We start from the raw sequence: 16,339 nt of genomic DNA, 5'->3' as shown, positions 1-16,339 counted from the left end.
CTTATTAAGAATATCTTCTCAGTCATTACAGCCTGATCACTCATCCTACACTCTGAGGTTGTTCTAAACATATGCTATCATGTATTTCCATGGGTATTTTTATTTATATTTCCTGCTCCCCTTGGTAGAATTCTGCAAGCTCCTGAGGACAAGGCCAGTGTTTCCTTGGTCCTTTGCTAGTCAAATTTACAAAATGCTCTTAACCATTCTCTGCTCTCCCAGGAATTTGGCCTCAGTGGGTACTCCAAAAAAGACTCCCTATCACTGCATGCCATGGCTTGATTCCACGCTCCGTCTCTTAACCCTACTGGAATTTCTTACTTCTGACCTTTGCATCAAGATTTTAATCTGCCACTTTGCCCTTGGTGTTTTGGATTTTTCTTTGCTTCTGCAGTCCCCTCATAAAACTTAATTCTCTTTTGCCCCAGGTCCCTGTAGCTATAGGTCAGTCTGGCCAACTCCAATGATCATCCCTGCTCTCACTTACACTAGTCCCAAACAGGTTATGTCACACATAAGTATTCTCTTCATGTACTAGATACTCAGTTAATGTCTGATGATTATGCTGCAGCAGGAAAAATTCTTTGTGGTATCACTTTTAGAAACTTCTTAACTAGTAAATATCGGCATAGATTTTAACTTATGGGAATATTTCAACACAAAATGGATGCGCTGATCCTCAAAATACCTTTGCAACTCTGTCATACACTTCCATAGCCATGATCCACTTACACAGACCCTCAGCTGCAGAGGAAGCTTTAGCAACCTTAGGGGGATCAAATTCAGGGTTTGTTAAGTATTCACCACGAATCTTCTGCATAACAGTCACCTATAAAACAAAGATTTAGATCTTAAGATTTCAACATATATCACGCAACCATAGATGAAAAATTAATCATACACAGTAAAAAAAAAGTATATAAAAAAGTTATGTTGCCTTTAAAAACCAAGGTGAGTACTTTGAGATATTTTTAAAATAAGCGTAATTGTAGCAGTCATATTTGTGAGCAAAATATGCAAACTTATTACAGATAGTGAAACAAGGTATTTCTTCCAAAAAAATTAAAAGACTTGTGTAGTTTGGGAAAACATATGGAAATAAGGAAGAACAATTAAACATAAATAAATAGAAGTTTGGATGAAAAACAACTATACTTTTTTACCTCACAAATTTGTATATCCAATTTATTAAGAAATAAACTATTATAAGGCACTTGGAGAACTCTTTCATGTCAATAATACACTAAAACAGTAATTTATTCAATGACTTTTGATGGTCTGAAAGAGGAGAGGTTTTATGTATTATGAGAATTCATAATAGTCATTAATAAATATAATATTCATTTAATTATTATCTTAATTCTAAAGACAGACTATCTTCTTACGTTTTATATAATATTGCAAAATGTTAAAGATTTTATACATCTTGGCAAAATTACATTTGTAGAAAAAATCCAATGAAACTCACCGGAATGTTGTCCTTGTCATATTCTCTCAAATCTCTTAGGAAATTCATATCTCCCAGAAGTTTTTTGCTAGGTCCCCAGTAATCCAATATCTATAAATAAAATTTATGGAAACTTATTAGATGTGCAATTAAATATGCTTGATATAAAACTTTTCTTCTTGAGGTTTAAGATATATTAATCCAGAGAAACTATACACTGTACTTTCAAAATATAAACCTACATCTCCTTGGAAATGAAATAAAGAGACTTCTCTCCCTGAGAACATGTTAAGCATATCAAATATTTAAAATATGTATATGAACTTATATATTGACTTTATTATTAAAAATTAAACATTAGAAGGCAAAAGATATGATTATTTCTCTTTAGAAAACTTAAGAAAAGCAGCTGGTATAAACACCATCACAATTTTCATATAAGAAAATATATTTTTTTAATTTCAACTTTTATTTTCCATTAATCTTGACTTTCAAACCAGAAAGGTAGTGCCATAGACTGAAAGTTTGTGTCCTTTCCCCAAATTCGTATGCTGAAGCCTACTCCCCAGTGTAATAGTATTTGGAGGTGGGGTCTTTGGGAGGTGGTCTTTGGTGTGAGAAATAGACCTCAGAGAGGTCCCTCACCTATCCACTATGTGAGGACACAACAAAGAGATGGTAGTCTATAAATCGGGAAGTGAACCCTCACCAGACACTGAATCTACTGTAGTCTTGATTTTGGACTTCCCAGCCTCCAGAAGTGTGAGAAATAAATTTTTGTTATATATAAGCCACCCCTATCTGTGGTAACTTGTTATAGTAGCCCAAATGGACTAAAACAGGTAGCAAATATTTTTCTTATAGAAAATCTCCTCACCTACCTAGACTTCCCAAGTGGAATAGAGAAGAGAAAGCAGAAAGACAAAGATTATACACTGCTCTGTCAGTTATAAGATAAAGCACATGGTACTTGTGCTAATAAAAGGTGTTAAATAAGTAGCTGAACATTCTTTTTATTAATTTCAGAAGCCTGATGGGGTGTATGTGTATGTCTATCTGTGTGTGCGTGAGAAAAACTTGTTAAGGTAAGAGCCTATTTATTTTCTTTATCTTTATTATGTCAACGAAGGATAGAATGGCCAAAAAAAAAAATCCCAATTCTCCAATTCAGGAATTCAAACCTAGGTATTGTAAAAACCTGAAAAGAAAATAAGTCTATAAATTTAGTTTAGGATAGATGTTACACCATCTTTTTTAAGGGAGATACCTTTGAATAATAATTGTAATAACAACAACTAACATTTAGTAATAAATATGTAATATTTATTATTATAAACAGGTTACTGTTTATAAGGCCTTATACGTAAGAGCTTTATATGTATTAACTAATCTAATCCTTGCATTAACTTTGTGAGGCAGGTACTATGACAATCCTCTTTTTACAGAGTTCCACAGAGGTTAAGCATCGTCCCCAGGGTCACATTGCTAGGAGGGTCAGAATTTCTGAATATAGACATTCTGGCTCCAGAGCAAATGCTTTTAACAATGTCACTGTACTGCTTAACAGCAGAATTTTTTGAATGCTCAGAAACACCTATATAACCATATCACATTCTTGAGACTCTTAGCTGGAAAAGCACAGGTGTCTCACTGTTCATTCAACCCCACCCCATGACAGTGGGGAATTCCGCATAGACAGAAAAGGAGATGGAAACAACCGGAACTACATTTTTCTGATGCTATACTGCCTTAGCTTTATCTAGGATACATATAATCTGGAAAACAATATGTCTTCCCTGAACTGGGTACTGTTGACATTTAATTTGATAATAGTTGCTGTACAGTGTTCTGTACATTCATGAATATGACATAAATCTGTGTCTAGTTATTACCTTGCCTCCAGTTCCTGAAGGATCTGAAACTTTTTCTGGTTTTATATCTTTCATAACACAAACAGCTGCCATAACTAGTTTAACACCAGATGGAGGATTCTTCATTGACTTCACAATTGTAATGTCAGCTGGCTAAATAAAAAGAAAACAGGGTATCTTCAGAATAGCCTACTTTTAAATAATAAGAGTTTCAAAAATAATGTTGGAGAATAATAAAAGCGTAAATTTTCATTTGAAACTAACTGTTTTTTGCTTTGCATGGTTATGAAAGAATTAACAAAAGAGAACTTAAGTACAGTAAACCAATGGTTCCCAAGTGTTTGAGAGTTCATAGGTCCTTATGAGAATATGGTGACAGCTAAGAATATTCCAGAGAAAATATTTTTGCGCACATGCACAAAATTTTTATATAGTCACATGCCAAGCCCACACATGGAATCCACGTTAATAACCCTAAGTTAAATAAAGACTTAATTCTATATTTGCTTACATGTTAGCTTTACCCACCAAAAATGAAAGAAGAGGTAAGTTCCAATTCCAAACTTATTTTCTAAAAAGGTATATATTATTACGACAGACACAACTGATTCAGTTAGTTATTATCCACTCCAGTATCCTTCTGACTACCCTTGCAATTGCTGGAAAGCTAAAAATTTATCTTAGTTTCCCATGCAGCTAGAGTTGTGGGAGGTCGTTAGGTCCTACCATCAGATCACTTGAGTGATACTAGAATTCAGAATGAATAAGTGAGGAGACTCAGGGCACGAGGCATCTGTTTTGCTGATATGGATTATGGTGGAGGCAATATGGCTCTGTAAGAAGGGTCTGCAGGCTTCCAACTCAGAGGGATCATTCCTCTGGTAGATTAGTGCCTCAGTTTAGCTTTGTGAGTCATTCCTGGCAGCTCGGCCTAGAATCTATTTACTTAGCTCTTCCAAGAATTCTGTAATTTATTTATAAAATTCCCTAAAGAATCTCTGCTAACACTAAATAGTCAATTCACTTCTCTGCAACTGAACCCTAACTCTTTTCTATAATACAGTATTTGATACTAGGAAGGGTACAAACAACTGAAAGGGAAACCTGATACTGATAACTTGAACTGGTGGTGTTTAAAGGCATCAAGAATCCTGTGAGTATCAGAGGATACAGTACTGAAAGTCCATGGTACACAGTGATAAAAGTTACCTAAATTCATGCTCATGGTCATCTAGAATGGAGTGTCTATTAAAAACAAACTTTGTCAAAATGATTGGCTCCTGTGATAAACGTCTAAGGAGAGAATGAATAAAGACTACTGGGTAGAATGTGGCTTTTAAATGTGACAGAGAGCAGACATGAAGAAAATAATAAGCTCAGAATTTTAATATTAAAATTCTGGTTAAATTCCTGGTTCACAGCACAGTGACAGTTTCTAAATATAAATGACCTAACACAATCTTAAGTCTTACAACTACAAGTCTGATATAACTGAAAATCAGATATAGAGTTTGATCCTGAAGATGCTGAATTACTGATAGGTTGAGCTCACCATCTTGTCAGGTATCTTATGCGAAAGTTGTAGCGGTCCCTAAACTTTCTGGCACCAGGGACCGGTTTCATGGAAGACTATTTTTCCACAGATGGGGGGTGGAGGGTGGCCGGGGGATGGTTCAGTTGATACTGCAAGCCATGGTTCAGGCGGTAATGCGACCGATGCAGATCGGCAGATGAAGCTTCGCCTGCCCGCTGCTCACCTTCTGCTGTGCGGCCACATTCCTAACAGGCTGCGGACCAGTAGCGGTCTACGGCCTGGGGGCTGGGGACCCCTGAGTTAGGGCATTGATTAGGAAAAAAGGCAAAGAATGGGGTCTGAATATCCTGAACTTCCATACTACACTGGGCCTCCCTAGTCAACAGAAGCTGGTCTCTCTGCTCTGTTTGGTGAGGTTATTCTGGTTTTGCCTAAAGACCCTGTAGAGTCATACACAACATAGTGTAATGCAGACAGGTGTGACCCACATCTATATTGGAAATGATCTTTAGGTTTTGCTGTACATGCATGTCCAGAAGGCTGCAGAAAGGTAGCTCAACATTCTATTTAACATATGCCTCCTGGTCCATGTACAGAACCACTGTGGCCTCTTGGAGATTATTCCATTCCCACTGGAATATCCTGAATGAAAATTATAAATAATATATGAAAAGCAAAAAATATAAGATAACAGTATAGCAAAAAGGAATTGTTAAGAGTCAAGTTTCATTTGACTGGACAAAAAAAATATAATACCACCCACTGAAAGTGAACTACACCGAATTAACCAAGTGTCTCTATGCAGTTTTACTTTGTTGATGAAACACAAGCTAATTCAAACACTCGCCTTTAGTGTATCCAGTGCAGACAGAGCTGCTTCCAAAGCTGGAATCGCCTCAGCTAGATCACTTTCACACTCATTTTTCAGAGCTTGGGCTTCTTCAGCCTTTCCGCTGGCTATCTCTTCATCAAATTTCACAAACTCTCTTTTTGCTTCCACTTGTGCAGATTCTTTCTCAATAATCTAAAGAAAAGAAAGAAAGAAAGAAAGACATTTCCTTAAACATCCTAATGCTTTCTCTATCCTAGAGACAAAAGAACATTTGAAGATTAGGGAATCCGACATATCATTTTGAAGGATAAAATGAGGAGAAATGTAAATACACGTGACCTAATTTGGTAATGGGCTCCCCATCTTTCTTCAAAAACAACAGAAACCACACGGAACCCAATGAGTCAACTGAAAAGGGTAACATCCCTAAGATCTAGTGGCAAAAAAATTAAGGCTTATTTTCAAGGCTGATTTTACATATTTCAATTGTCCTCTGACATCAGTTTTTAAAAATTCAGGATACTTTACCTGCATCATATGTGCGTTTTCAATTTTAGCTTCCTCCAATTTGGGCTGTAACTGAACAAGCTCTATTTTCATTTCACCAACCTAAGTAAACAATTTGTCATTAGTTTTCATAACTACAATAGCTATGGAAGCCAAACAGAGAAAATTGAAACTTAAATGTATCATAAGGTACTGGGGACAGTAAACCTTAACTTTTTTTTTCCAGTTCTTTACATGATAAACAAAACCATGAGAGTGTGGCCAGTTTTCTTCACAAAAGACTTTATCTTCCTTGAGTATGACAGGGCAGTGGAAGAATGCAGTTGTTGAGGAAGAAAATCAGGTAGAAAAAAGGTGGCAGCTCGGGCTATCCCTATTATACTATGTGCCTGGTATACAGTGCGTCCAGACCACCCCAACACTCTGTTGCCTATGTTGAAATAATACTAATAAGTATTACTAGCACTTGACTCATTTAAAAAAAAACCCAATCTTATATTTAACCAGCTATTACAATAAAAAGTCAACCCTGACATTATATTCTCTCCAAATGCCAAAAAATTAAGAATAAAACTGGGTGTATTTGAGTCTGTGTGGTCTGGGAAACTCAGTGAACTTCTGTAAAATTCACTTTACTCATCTGTAAAATGAGGATCATAAAAGTGTCTACCTCATGGAGTTCTTATGAGGAATAATTGAAGGAATGCACATGAAGCACATAACACAGTACCTGGCACATAATATATTCTCAATAAATTATAGCTCTTCTATTTCCCATTATGTATTACCATTTGAGCAGCTCCTCAAATTTACCTGAGACTCAGCAAAAGCTAATTTGTCAAGTCCATTCACGTATCGCTGTTTTGCTTCCATTACAGCTTGTTGCCTCTTAGTCAAAAGCTGTCGAAATGAGGCAATAAGTTCAAGGTAAGAAGTAGCAGTAACATAGTTATGTCGTCCTAATGTGTGCAAGAACCTAAAAGAGAGGCAGATAGCATATCTTACTATAAGTAATGGGTTTTACAGAGTAAGAAGTAAATTTGACATAGCATTAACAACAAACATTTAAGAATAAAGGTTAATTTTATTCAGAGGCTGCTGAATACTTGAAGTTTACAAAATCCTAGAATTTTACACAGAACCATTTCCTAATTTCTTGTCTACCAAATATCAATGGTGTAGTTAAAAAGCACAAATCAACAAAGATATGTCTCAAAAGAGAACTATAGCAAGAAAGATATAGGTAGGTCTTTTTACATGTTTCATATGCCAGGAGGATCTAAGAGACCCAAGATACTGTACAAAAGTATAGTAGGAAAGGGGACTGCAGATAGCATAGCAAGAATGAGTCATCATTCCTTGCACACGTGTCACATGTTGGTTGAACAGGGTTTGGCCAGAAATATGAGACTACTACCCATACACATAAAAACAATGGATGCAATGATGTTTCACAGCAAGTATGTAGACTAGAGCCCACTGATTGGTGTTAACTGTCCAAGCCAAACATGCTAGCTGGCTGTAAAACTCTGGCAATATACTATGAGCATCTTTGAAATGAGGATCTCAGAGATGAACAGAGGTAAAACTTATACTTTTAAGGCATCCACAGCCCACCAACCATCTCCCTCCTTGTCTGAGAACTTCCAACCAGTGCCCCAAGAGCAATGTTTGTTCTGTGAAACCTGCCACCATAACCACAGCAGATCAGAGCAGGATTGGGCACTGGACACAAACAAGGCTAATCATATTTTGGAATAAATTGGGAATAGAGAGCTGGAAACAGCCAATCAATCTCTGCTACAGCTGGAATTGCAAGAAGTAAAATTGAGAATCGAGAGGCACACAGTTTCCTCCATATATACTGGGAAGTAAAAAGTTCAGTCTGTAAAGAGAAAGAAGAAAGCAGATGCCCCAAGAGAAACAGGGATGAGAAACAGAGAAAAAGCATTTCTGGGTTTGTGGTGGCTTTTTAACTCCTGCTTCCAGTCACTTCTAAGATACAGCTGTATTCTTTCCCTTAAACTTTGTAAGGTATCCCTGTATCTTTGTAATGAATTCCTCTCTTTGTGAAACCTAGATCAAGTAGCTTTCTATTACTTACAAGTCTTAACTAATTAAATGATTGGAGAGACTTAGAAGCCATAGAAATCTTATTAAAATTTTGGGCTTTCACAAAAAAAGATGCTTTAAAATACAAGGCATTATTGTAAAATTTATTAATATTAACCTTTCTGAAAGATGCATAATGGAAGTGTGAAAGTGTTTGCAGATTGGAACTATCTCTCGTCGTTCAACTTCAGTAAGCTCCAGTGTTTCTAAGAATTTCACAGCTACAAGTTCAAGAGCGTCTTCGGGCCATGGCTAAAAATAAGAAAACGAAAAGCAAATAAAAGTTAAGATGATTAGTCACACTTCAGTTATATAAATTGTCTTCCTGTGTGAGAAGAATTTGGGGTTGAGAAAATTAAAACCTTAATAGGGAAAATAGAATTAGGGGGACTAAGGGCACAATGAAAGATCTAATAAATATTTTATACAGTAAAATTAAAGATAATGCAATATAAAGGAAAGGTAGATGATAATTTACATATCAAAGATATACTACACTGCTTCCCTAACTCTTCCACTTGGACATCTAGTAGGCACCCCAAATTTAGTAGGACAATGGCACAGGCTGCTTAGTTGCTCTCCTAATACCTATCAGCCCCCTTTCCTTAGGACTCCAATTTTATTCTAGATAGCAATATGCCCAGTTATAATACCACATTTCCTAGACTCCTTTGCAATTAAGAGTAAATAATGACATATAAGCAAGCTCTCTAGAGAATTACATAGAGCTGGCATGGGTCCTTTTTGCCCTACTTTCTATTATTCTACTTCGTTTCCGTAGCACAGATGTGAAAGTTGGAGATCTAGCAGCCACATTAGACCATATGATGACTCTGAAGATGGAAACCACATGCTAAGGATAGTAAAGAAGAACATGGGGGGCTTCCCTGGTGGCGCAGTGGTTGAGAGTCCACCTGCCAATGCAGGGGACGCGGGTTCGTACCCGGTCCGGGAGGATCCCGCGTGCAGCGGAGCGGCTGGGCCCATGGGCCGTGGCCGCTGGGCCTGTGCGTCCGGAGCCTGTGCTCCGGAGAGGCCTGCGTACAGCAAAAAAAAAAAAAAAAAAAAAGAAGAACATGAGATTCTGATGACTTTGTTAAGTCACAAAAGTCCCAGTCTGCTTACCTTCAATTTTTTTTCTATATGAGAGAGGAAAAGAAAAAAAAGCCTATGTGTTTAGTTTGGGTTTCTGTTACTAGCAGCCCATTATAATTCCTACCTGTTATAACATCCAAAGTTGAACATTTGATTTTCTTCCCCACAAATTCACTTTTCTTCCAGTATTCCCCATCTCAGTGAAATGGTCCCTTTGCTTTTCCTAGCATATACCAAGTGTGCTTCTGCCTCTGGGCCATTGGATTTGCTGTCCCTCTGACTAGAACCCTCCCCACCTAGACCTCCATGTGGTTCACTCTTTCACATCTCTGTGCAAATGCCAATTTACCAGGAAGGTCTTCCCAATGCACTCTTTCTAAAACAGCATTCCTTCCCTCATTACTCTTTCCATTATCCTGAATTTTTTCTTAGCACTTACCAATATCTGACATATATATTTATTTGTTTTTGTCTGTCTCCCTGACTCACCACTAAAATGTAAAGTCCACAAAAGCAAGGACTTCTTCCTCACTGCTGGTATCTTCAGTGCCTAAAACAGTTCTTGTCAAATAAATACTTGAAATATTTATTCAATGAAATAATTTATGTTAAATGAGTAATTAATCTCCATTTTCTCAGAGTATTTTCCAAACTTCATTTCATTTAGATTCAACAAGATGCTTATAATTTTTTTCTTTATAGTAGACAATATGCATTTTAAGATCAATTTTTTCAGTGTCTGGCCCTCTATCCTGGTAAAAGTCAAACTTTTTTGATCAAGCACCCTATTAGTAAAAAAAAGTTTTAAGCACACACTACCAGTGTGCACATACTTATTAACAGATTATATGCATATGGTATTACTGTACTAATATATATTTTTTAAACCTCAAAAGAGGTATCTAAAGATTATTAGGATAAATGAATTTTTGTAAAATGCCAAAATAAGTGTCATATGACTTTTCCGATCATGTAACTCTTTTTATACTGAGAAAGCTTCTCCCAAAAGCTCCCTGGCAGACTTTAAATCTAGATCCATTGGCAAGCAATGGGTCATGAACAGGCTCATGTGTAAAATGGTCAACAGTAAGAGGAGTGAGAGCACCAATGCTGACTTAGACCGACCAGGAATGAATCCCTATTATACATGGCTACATGGATAGCGATTTCCCAAACAAAATCAGAATTCTGTCAGCAAAGATGGAGTCGGTAGAAAATGGCTGTTGATAGGTAACCACGCTATCATAAGCTAATACTGCAAGTCACGACACACCCTGGGGATAACCTTTATTATTTAAACAGTTGATATAAATCCATATTCCAAATAGCCTGCTTAAATTTGTTTTTACCAATGTCTTACCAGATCTTGTTAAGTAGTCATTGTTTTTGCCTTATAATGTAGCTGACACAGAGCTTGAGCTAGCTGCTACTGGTTTATGACATTCTCTTACTATCCACATACAACTGCATTATGTATCTTCAATTTTTAGTTCATTGCAGGAATCCCTCAGGGTACCTTGCATACCATCTGTGACACATGGCCACTTGACGTACAAACTGAGCAAGGGTGTCAATGTTAATCCATGTGAAATATTTCATACAAAAGCGAATATTCCAGTAAATCCTTCCGTTATCCTCTGAGTTGTTTTGGCACCTCTGGTGAGAGTACACCCTACTTGGGAGAACAGAGATCTATCCAAAAAGTCAATGACTTCCTGACTATGTGACACAGTGGTTTACACTCACTTCCTGAGTTTAAAAGAGCCAGGCCCCAAACAATGCCATCAGCGCCCCTGACACAGGTTCTATAACCCCAATGTTCCACTATAAAATCTCTGTTCCTCTCTGTTATCCACTTAATCTCCCTTATCTATTTGCAACTCCTAGTTCCACCTTTTAAAAAATTTCCCCCAACAAGTATGAATCACATATAACAGAACAGAAAGCCTCATGGTTATAAAAAAAAAAATCCAGAAGTCGTAGAATTGTATTTATAAGATTTCACAAAAGAAAAACTTATGGTTGGACAGGCTTTGTTCATTTGTTTGTTTGGTTCTGGTTTGGGGCTACTTAATGGAAGCAATATTAAGATATAGTTTGCATAAAGCAAAACTGTTTCACACAGCTTTTATTGTTGTATAAACACTAAAACATCCACTAGCTGAAACATATTGCAATCCTCAAAAGGGTAGAATTAGTTTTTCAAACATGCAATTGATAAATAGGCAAGAGAGAATAAAACAAATTAGTATCAGAAATTTATCTTTAAAAGAAATTATCCAGGGTCAATCTGTAGTCCACATTCTATTAGGCATAAAACAAACAAATAGAAGGCACCAGGAGCTACCCTTCTCAAGAGCATAAATACTTAACGGTTTTACACAGGCAGTGACGATTTGCCTTGTTTAAATGAGGTGGTGGCCTGCATCATTTGCTGCTGGCATGACTGAAATTGCCACCAAGTTGGTCTTCCTGTTTCTTGTTTTGCCCCACTCCAAATCATCCACCATATAGCCTCCAAGTGTTTTGGGTTATTCCTAAAATATTGATTAGCTAAATATATGTTAATGCCTCCACAATGTCTTTGGGATAAAACCAAATTCCTAGGCACATTTACAAATTCCTTTATAGCCTGGCACCCACTTAAAGCTCCAACTTAACTTCTGCTGCCCTCATTGCCAGTCAGCCATACCAAACTATTTGCCCAAATGAGCCATGCTCTCCCCACTGTTCCACCTTTGCACGTACTAACATCTTGTGATAGTTAATTTTATGTGTCAACTTGCCATGGGCCAAAGGGTGCCCATATATTTGGTCAAACATTATTCTGGGCGTTTCTGTGAGGTGCATTTTTGGATGGGTTCAATATTTAAATGAACAGACTGAGTAAAGCAGGCTACTCTCCCTAATGTGAGTGAGCCTCATCCAATCAGTTGAAGGCCTGAATAGAACAAAAAGGCTGACGCTCCCTCAGGTAAGGGGGACTTCCTCCTGCCTGATGGCCTTCAAGCGGGAACACCAGTTTTTTCCTGCCTTTGGACTCAGATGGAAATATCATTTCTTCCTAGGTCTCAAGCTTGCTGGCCTTCACACTGGAACTACATAACGTCAGCTCTTGTGGGTCTCCAGCTTGCCAGCTGCAAATCTTGGAACATGTCAGCCTCCATAATCATGTGAGCCAATTCCTTATAGTAAATATATGTACAGATAGATAAATATCTCTCTCTCTATATATATATCTTTACACATATACGTGTGTGTGTGTGTATATATATATATATATATATGTATATATAAAATACATTCTGCTGGTTCCTTATACACCCCCTCCTCTATGTAACGAATTCATTTTCCTATTTCAGAGAGTCACTGCCTTAATAAGTACACATTTCCCACACCAAGACTATGGCTCTTTTATATAATTGTTGACTGCTCATTTGCTGACTGCCTTTTTTGTCTTCCAGTCTAGAGTGTGAGCTCCTTTTGGGGATCATGTAGTCTTACCAGTCCCTGGTGCTGCCATTAGAGTAAGTGATCAAGAAACACTTGATGAATGTAAATTAATAGAGGTTGAGTAAGATTTCAGCAAAATTCCAAAAGATTTAGTTGTCCTTCCCCCCCAAATTACAAACCTGAAACCAGTCAATGGTACAGCAATTGATGAGGGATGGGAATTGCCTCAAGTAATTTCGAAAGGCATCTCCAATGGGACTAAAGGCCACTACAACATGAAGATTATCTTTGCAGCGATTCACAAAGAAAGCAAACAGCGCTAAGGGACTGAATTCATCGTGTTTATTGCCAGCCTGAGCCACAGGATGAACACCCTAGGGAATACCAGAAAAAACCTGATAAATAAAAACAGGTATGCTGATAAGATTACTAGATATTGGAATATTAAGAATTTTTATTACTCCCCTTATAAATATCTTTAAATTTTTGCTTTTGTATCAAAATAATGGTTTTGTCATAGCTTGCACTTAGAAGACTACTTTCAATTCCGTAATTCTATAATTTAAAAACAAATATCTGACAAAAATTTAACTTATAAAAATACAAAAGTTCACCAAGATATATGTGTGGGACTATAATTCAACATTGTTTTTAGGAGGAAAAAATATAAACAACTAAAGTGTCCAGTTAAAAACATTATAGGGACTTCCCTGGTGGTCCACTGGTTAAGACTCCACACTCCCAACTCAGAGGGCCTGGGTTCGATCCCTGGTCAGGGAACTAGAACCTGATGCCACAACTGAGATCCTGTGTGCCGCAACTAAGACCCAGTACAGCCAAATAAATAAATAAATATTTTAAAAATAATAAAAAATAAAAACATTATTAAACATCCATATATTGTAATTTTATACAACTGTTAAAAATAATGAGATGCATCAACATGTGCTATGGCAAGATCAGCAAGATAAAATAAATGCAAGAACAAACTGTGCAACAGTATGTATAATATGATCCTTTTTGTTAAATTAAAAAATATATAGGTGCATATGTGTGAGCACATACACACTTTTTTATGGAAGCAATCACAAAGAACTATTAATAGTGGTTACTTTGGGTGAGATGGACTTAAGGGAGAGTGAGAGAGAGGCCTTTATATTTTATCTTGGACATTCTTCTTGGTTTATATCATTTTTTTTCTATTTTGGACGTTCTTATGCTGTTTGAATTATCTAATTTTATTCTTATAATATTTGTATTTTTTGAAATGTTAATAGAGTTGTTTGGTAATGAGATTATAGGTCACTTTTAATTTTCTTCCCTTGTATATCTCTATATGAGAAAGGCATCTTACATGTGGTTAGGAATAATGGCTCTAGAACCAGACTTCTTGAATTCAAATCCCTGCTTGCAGCTGATTACCTATGTGACCTGAAGGCAAGTTACTTAACCTCTCTGTACCTTAGTTTCCTCATCTGTAAAATGGGGAAAAGAGTACCTATATCAAAGGATTGTTGAGGAATCAAAAAGCCATTACATGTGAATACTTAAAATAGTTCTTTCCACACAGGTAAGTACCTTTCAGCTTTTTATATCCTACCTTTCTCCTTGTTCAAAGCAGAAAAGGTTTCATAGTCAATAAATTATCTTATAAATAGATTTAAAATTTTTTCAATAGCAAATTTAGGGAGTGGTCACAATGATCATACAATTTCCAATGTTATAACAATGAATTTATTTCTAAAAGAATTCTCTACTATAGATATATGATAGCTATATCTATGGGAAACGGTAAGTCAACTCTGTATATTCATTCTGACAGTAATTCTCAAGTTATGACTATTATGATCAGTGTCAATCTATGAAATTATGTTCAGGTGGTCTACCTGCATTAACTCTGAGTTAACAGGGGGACATTCAGAGAGAGAAAGGTAATACATGGTTGTAACTGTAGAACAAGAGTTCATGAAAGGGCCAGGATGGTGATATAAATATAGGGGTTATTTACACAGAAATATTGGTTAATGCTTCTAGAGTAGAAGTAGGGAGTAATATCCACACACACACGCACACACACACACACACACACACACACACACACACACTTTGGGAGCACAACTGATTCTGGGGAGCAAGAAAAAGACTAGTTACTGAAGGAATAATTAGGGAGATAGGAAACAAACTGAATGAAATTTCATAGCAGTCCAGAGAAAGCAGAGTTTAAAAGAAGGAATGATGAATTATTTCAAAGATGAATCACAATTTTAAAAGGGAACTGAGAAAATATCACTAAATGTGGTAAATAAGTCACTGCTACACTGAGAAAAATACTGCAATAATTTAATTCTGCAAGGAGTGCAAATGGAACAGTGGAAAAGGTAGTCAGGAAACAGAGGTTTCTAGAACTCAGAGGTTCTGAGTCTAGAACGCTGATGTTGACGTCAGAGAGATGTGCTGAGTATATAAGAGGTGCCCTCTAGGCAGTACCAGGGCCAAGCTACAGAGGTCAGTTATAGGAAGTGAGGTTTACAGTAAAATGTTTGCCAGATGGATGAAATAAGCAAAGTGGTCTTCAAAGTGGGATGCAGGGTATGTAAAGAAATTAATATAACTTCTTTTAATTACCTTTTATATTTTTAAAAATTAGTATAAAGCAAGCAAAAACAGGAATGCATTTTGGTACCCCTGAGTTCTGACCATGACTATTTCCTTGTGGAAAAACTGATACGGTGTTCCTAGGGTGGAATATGAAGGAAAGAAGTTCTTAAGGCTACTGTTGGGTCATACCATAAAAGAGTGAAGCAATGGAAAAGTTTTGTAGCAAAGTGATGAGAAGAAAAGGTAAACAATAGCTACAGTGAGCAGAAAAGCCTTGCAAAGCTTAGAAAATCCCACTCCCCAAGGTGTCCTATTCCTTGGGTAGGAGTGTGGGGGATGAATTTATCCTATAAATTAGGAGAATTACGATTCTTTAGCAGTCTTAGCCACGCCAGGCCATGAACTGGTAATGTATCAGATTTACTGAGGGCTTTCTAAGCGCCTGACATTCCATAAGTGCCTTACATTCCATAAGTGCCTTATTTCACTTGATCCTCAGAACTCACAACAACGCTATGTAGGAGGAACTGTTTTGTGTATATAACAGTTTCATTCCATAGACAAGAAAAGCAGGGTGCTTGAACAACCAGGGTGAAACCATTTTACTCCACATGCTATCACTAGAGGCTGGAATGAAGCATCCTGGTGTGAGTGATAAAATCTGTGGGTAAAAGTAGTTACGGTACATGAAAGGGGAAATTACTAGCTGAAATCTTGTATGGGAAGATCTTAGAAATGGGGGTCAAAGGTCAGGACATCTGAAGTAGTGGGTGCTTCAAAAATGTATTTTTTTGTCAATTAAATCACAAAGCATGACTCTCAGATATATCAGAATTAATACAAGTAGTTTTGTTAAAATTTGAAAATTTGACTAACCAGTGGTAAACCAT

General features: G+C 36.8%; 1 protein-coding gene across 1 annotated transcript in view; it reads right to left on the bottom strand.

Moving 5' to 3' along the window:
• DNAH12 (dynein axonemal heavy chain 12) overlaps positions 1–16,339 on the bottom strand; it is a 230,090-nt gene that overhangs the window by 51,786 nt on the left and 161,965 nt on the right. The window contains exons 46-53 of the mRNA XM_060161532.1: positions 13,031–13,225; positions 8,422–8,555; positions 7,005–7,167; positions 6,213–6,293; positions 5,700–5,876; positions 3,340–3,471; positions 1,469–1,558; positions 689–829 (exon numbers count right to left, since the gene is read on the bottom strand). Coding sequence (XP_060017515.1) covers positions 689–829; positions 1,469–1,558; positions 3,340–3,471; positions 5,700–5,876; positions 6,213–6,293; positions 7,005–7,167; positions 8,422–8,555; positions 13,031–13,225 — 1,113 coding nt within the window. The remainder of the gene's footprint in view (positions 1–688; positions 830–1,468; positions 1,559–3,339; positions 3,472–5,699; positions 5,877–6,212; positions 6,294–7,004; positions 7,168–8,421; positions 8,556–13,030; positions 13,226–16,339) is intronic.

Source organism: Lagenorhynchus albirostris, chromosome 10 (genome assembly GCF_949774975.1).
Source record: "Lagenorhynchus albirostris chromosome 10, mLagAlb1.1, whole genome shotgun sequence".
Classification (NCBI taxonomy): domain Eukaryota; kingdom Metazoa; phylum Chordata; class Mammalia; order Artiodactyla; family Delphinidae; genus Lagenorhynchus; species Lagenorhynchus albirostris.
The sequence above is the reverse complement of the archived record's forward strand: the minus strand, read 5'-3'. Positions and strand labels throughout refer to the sequence as shown.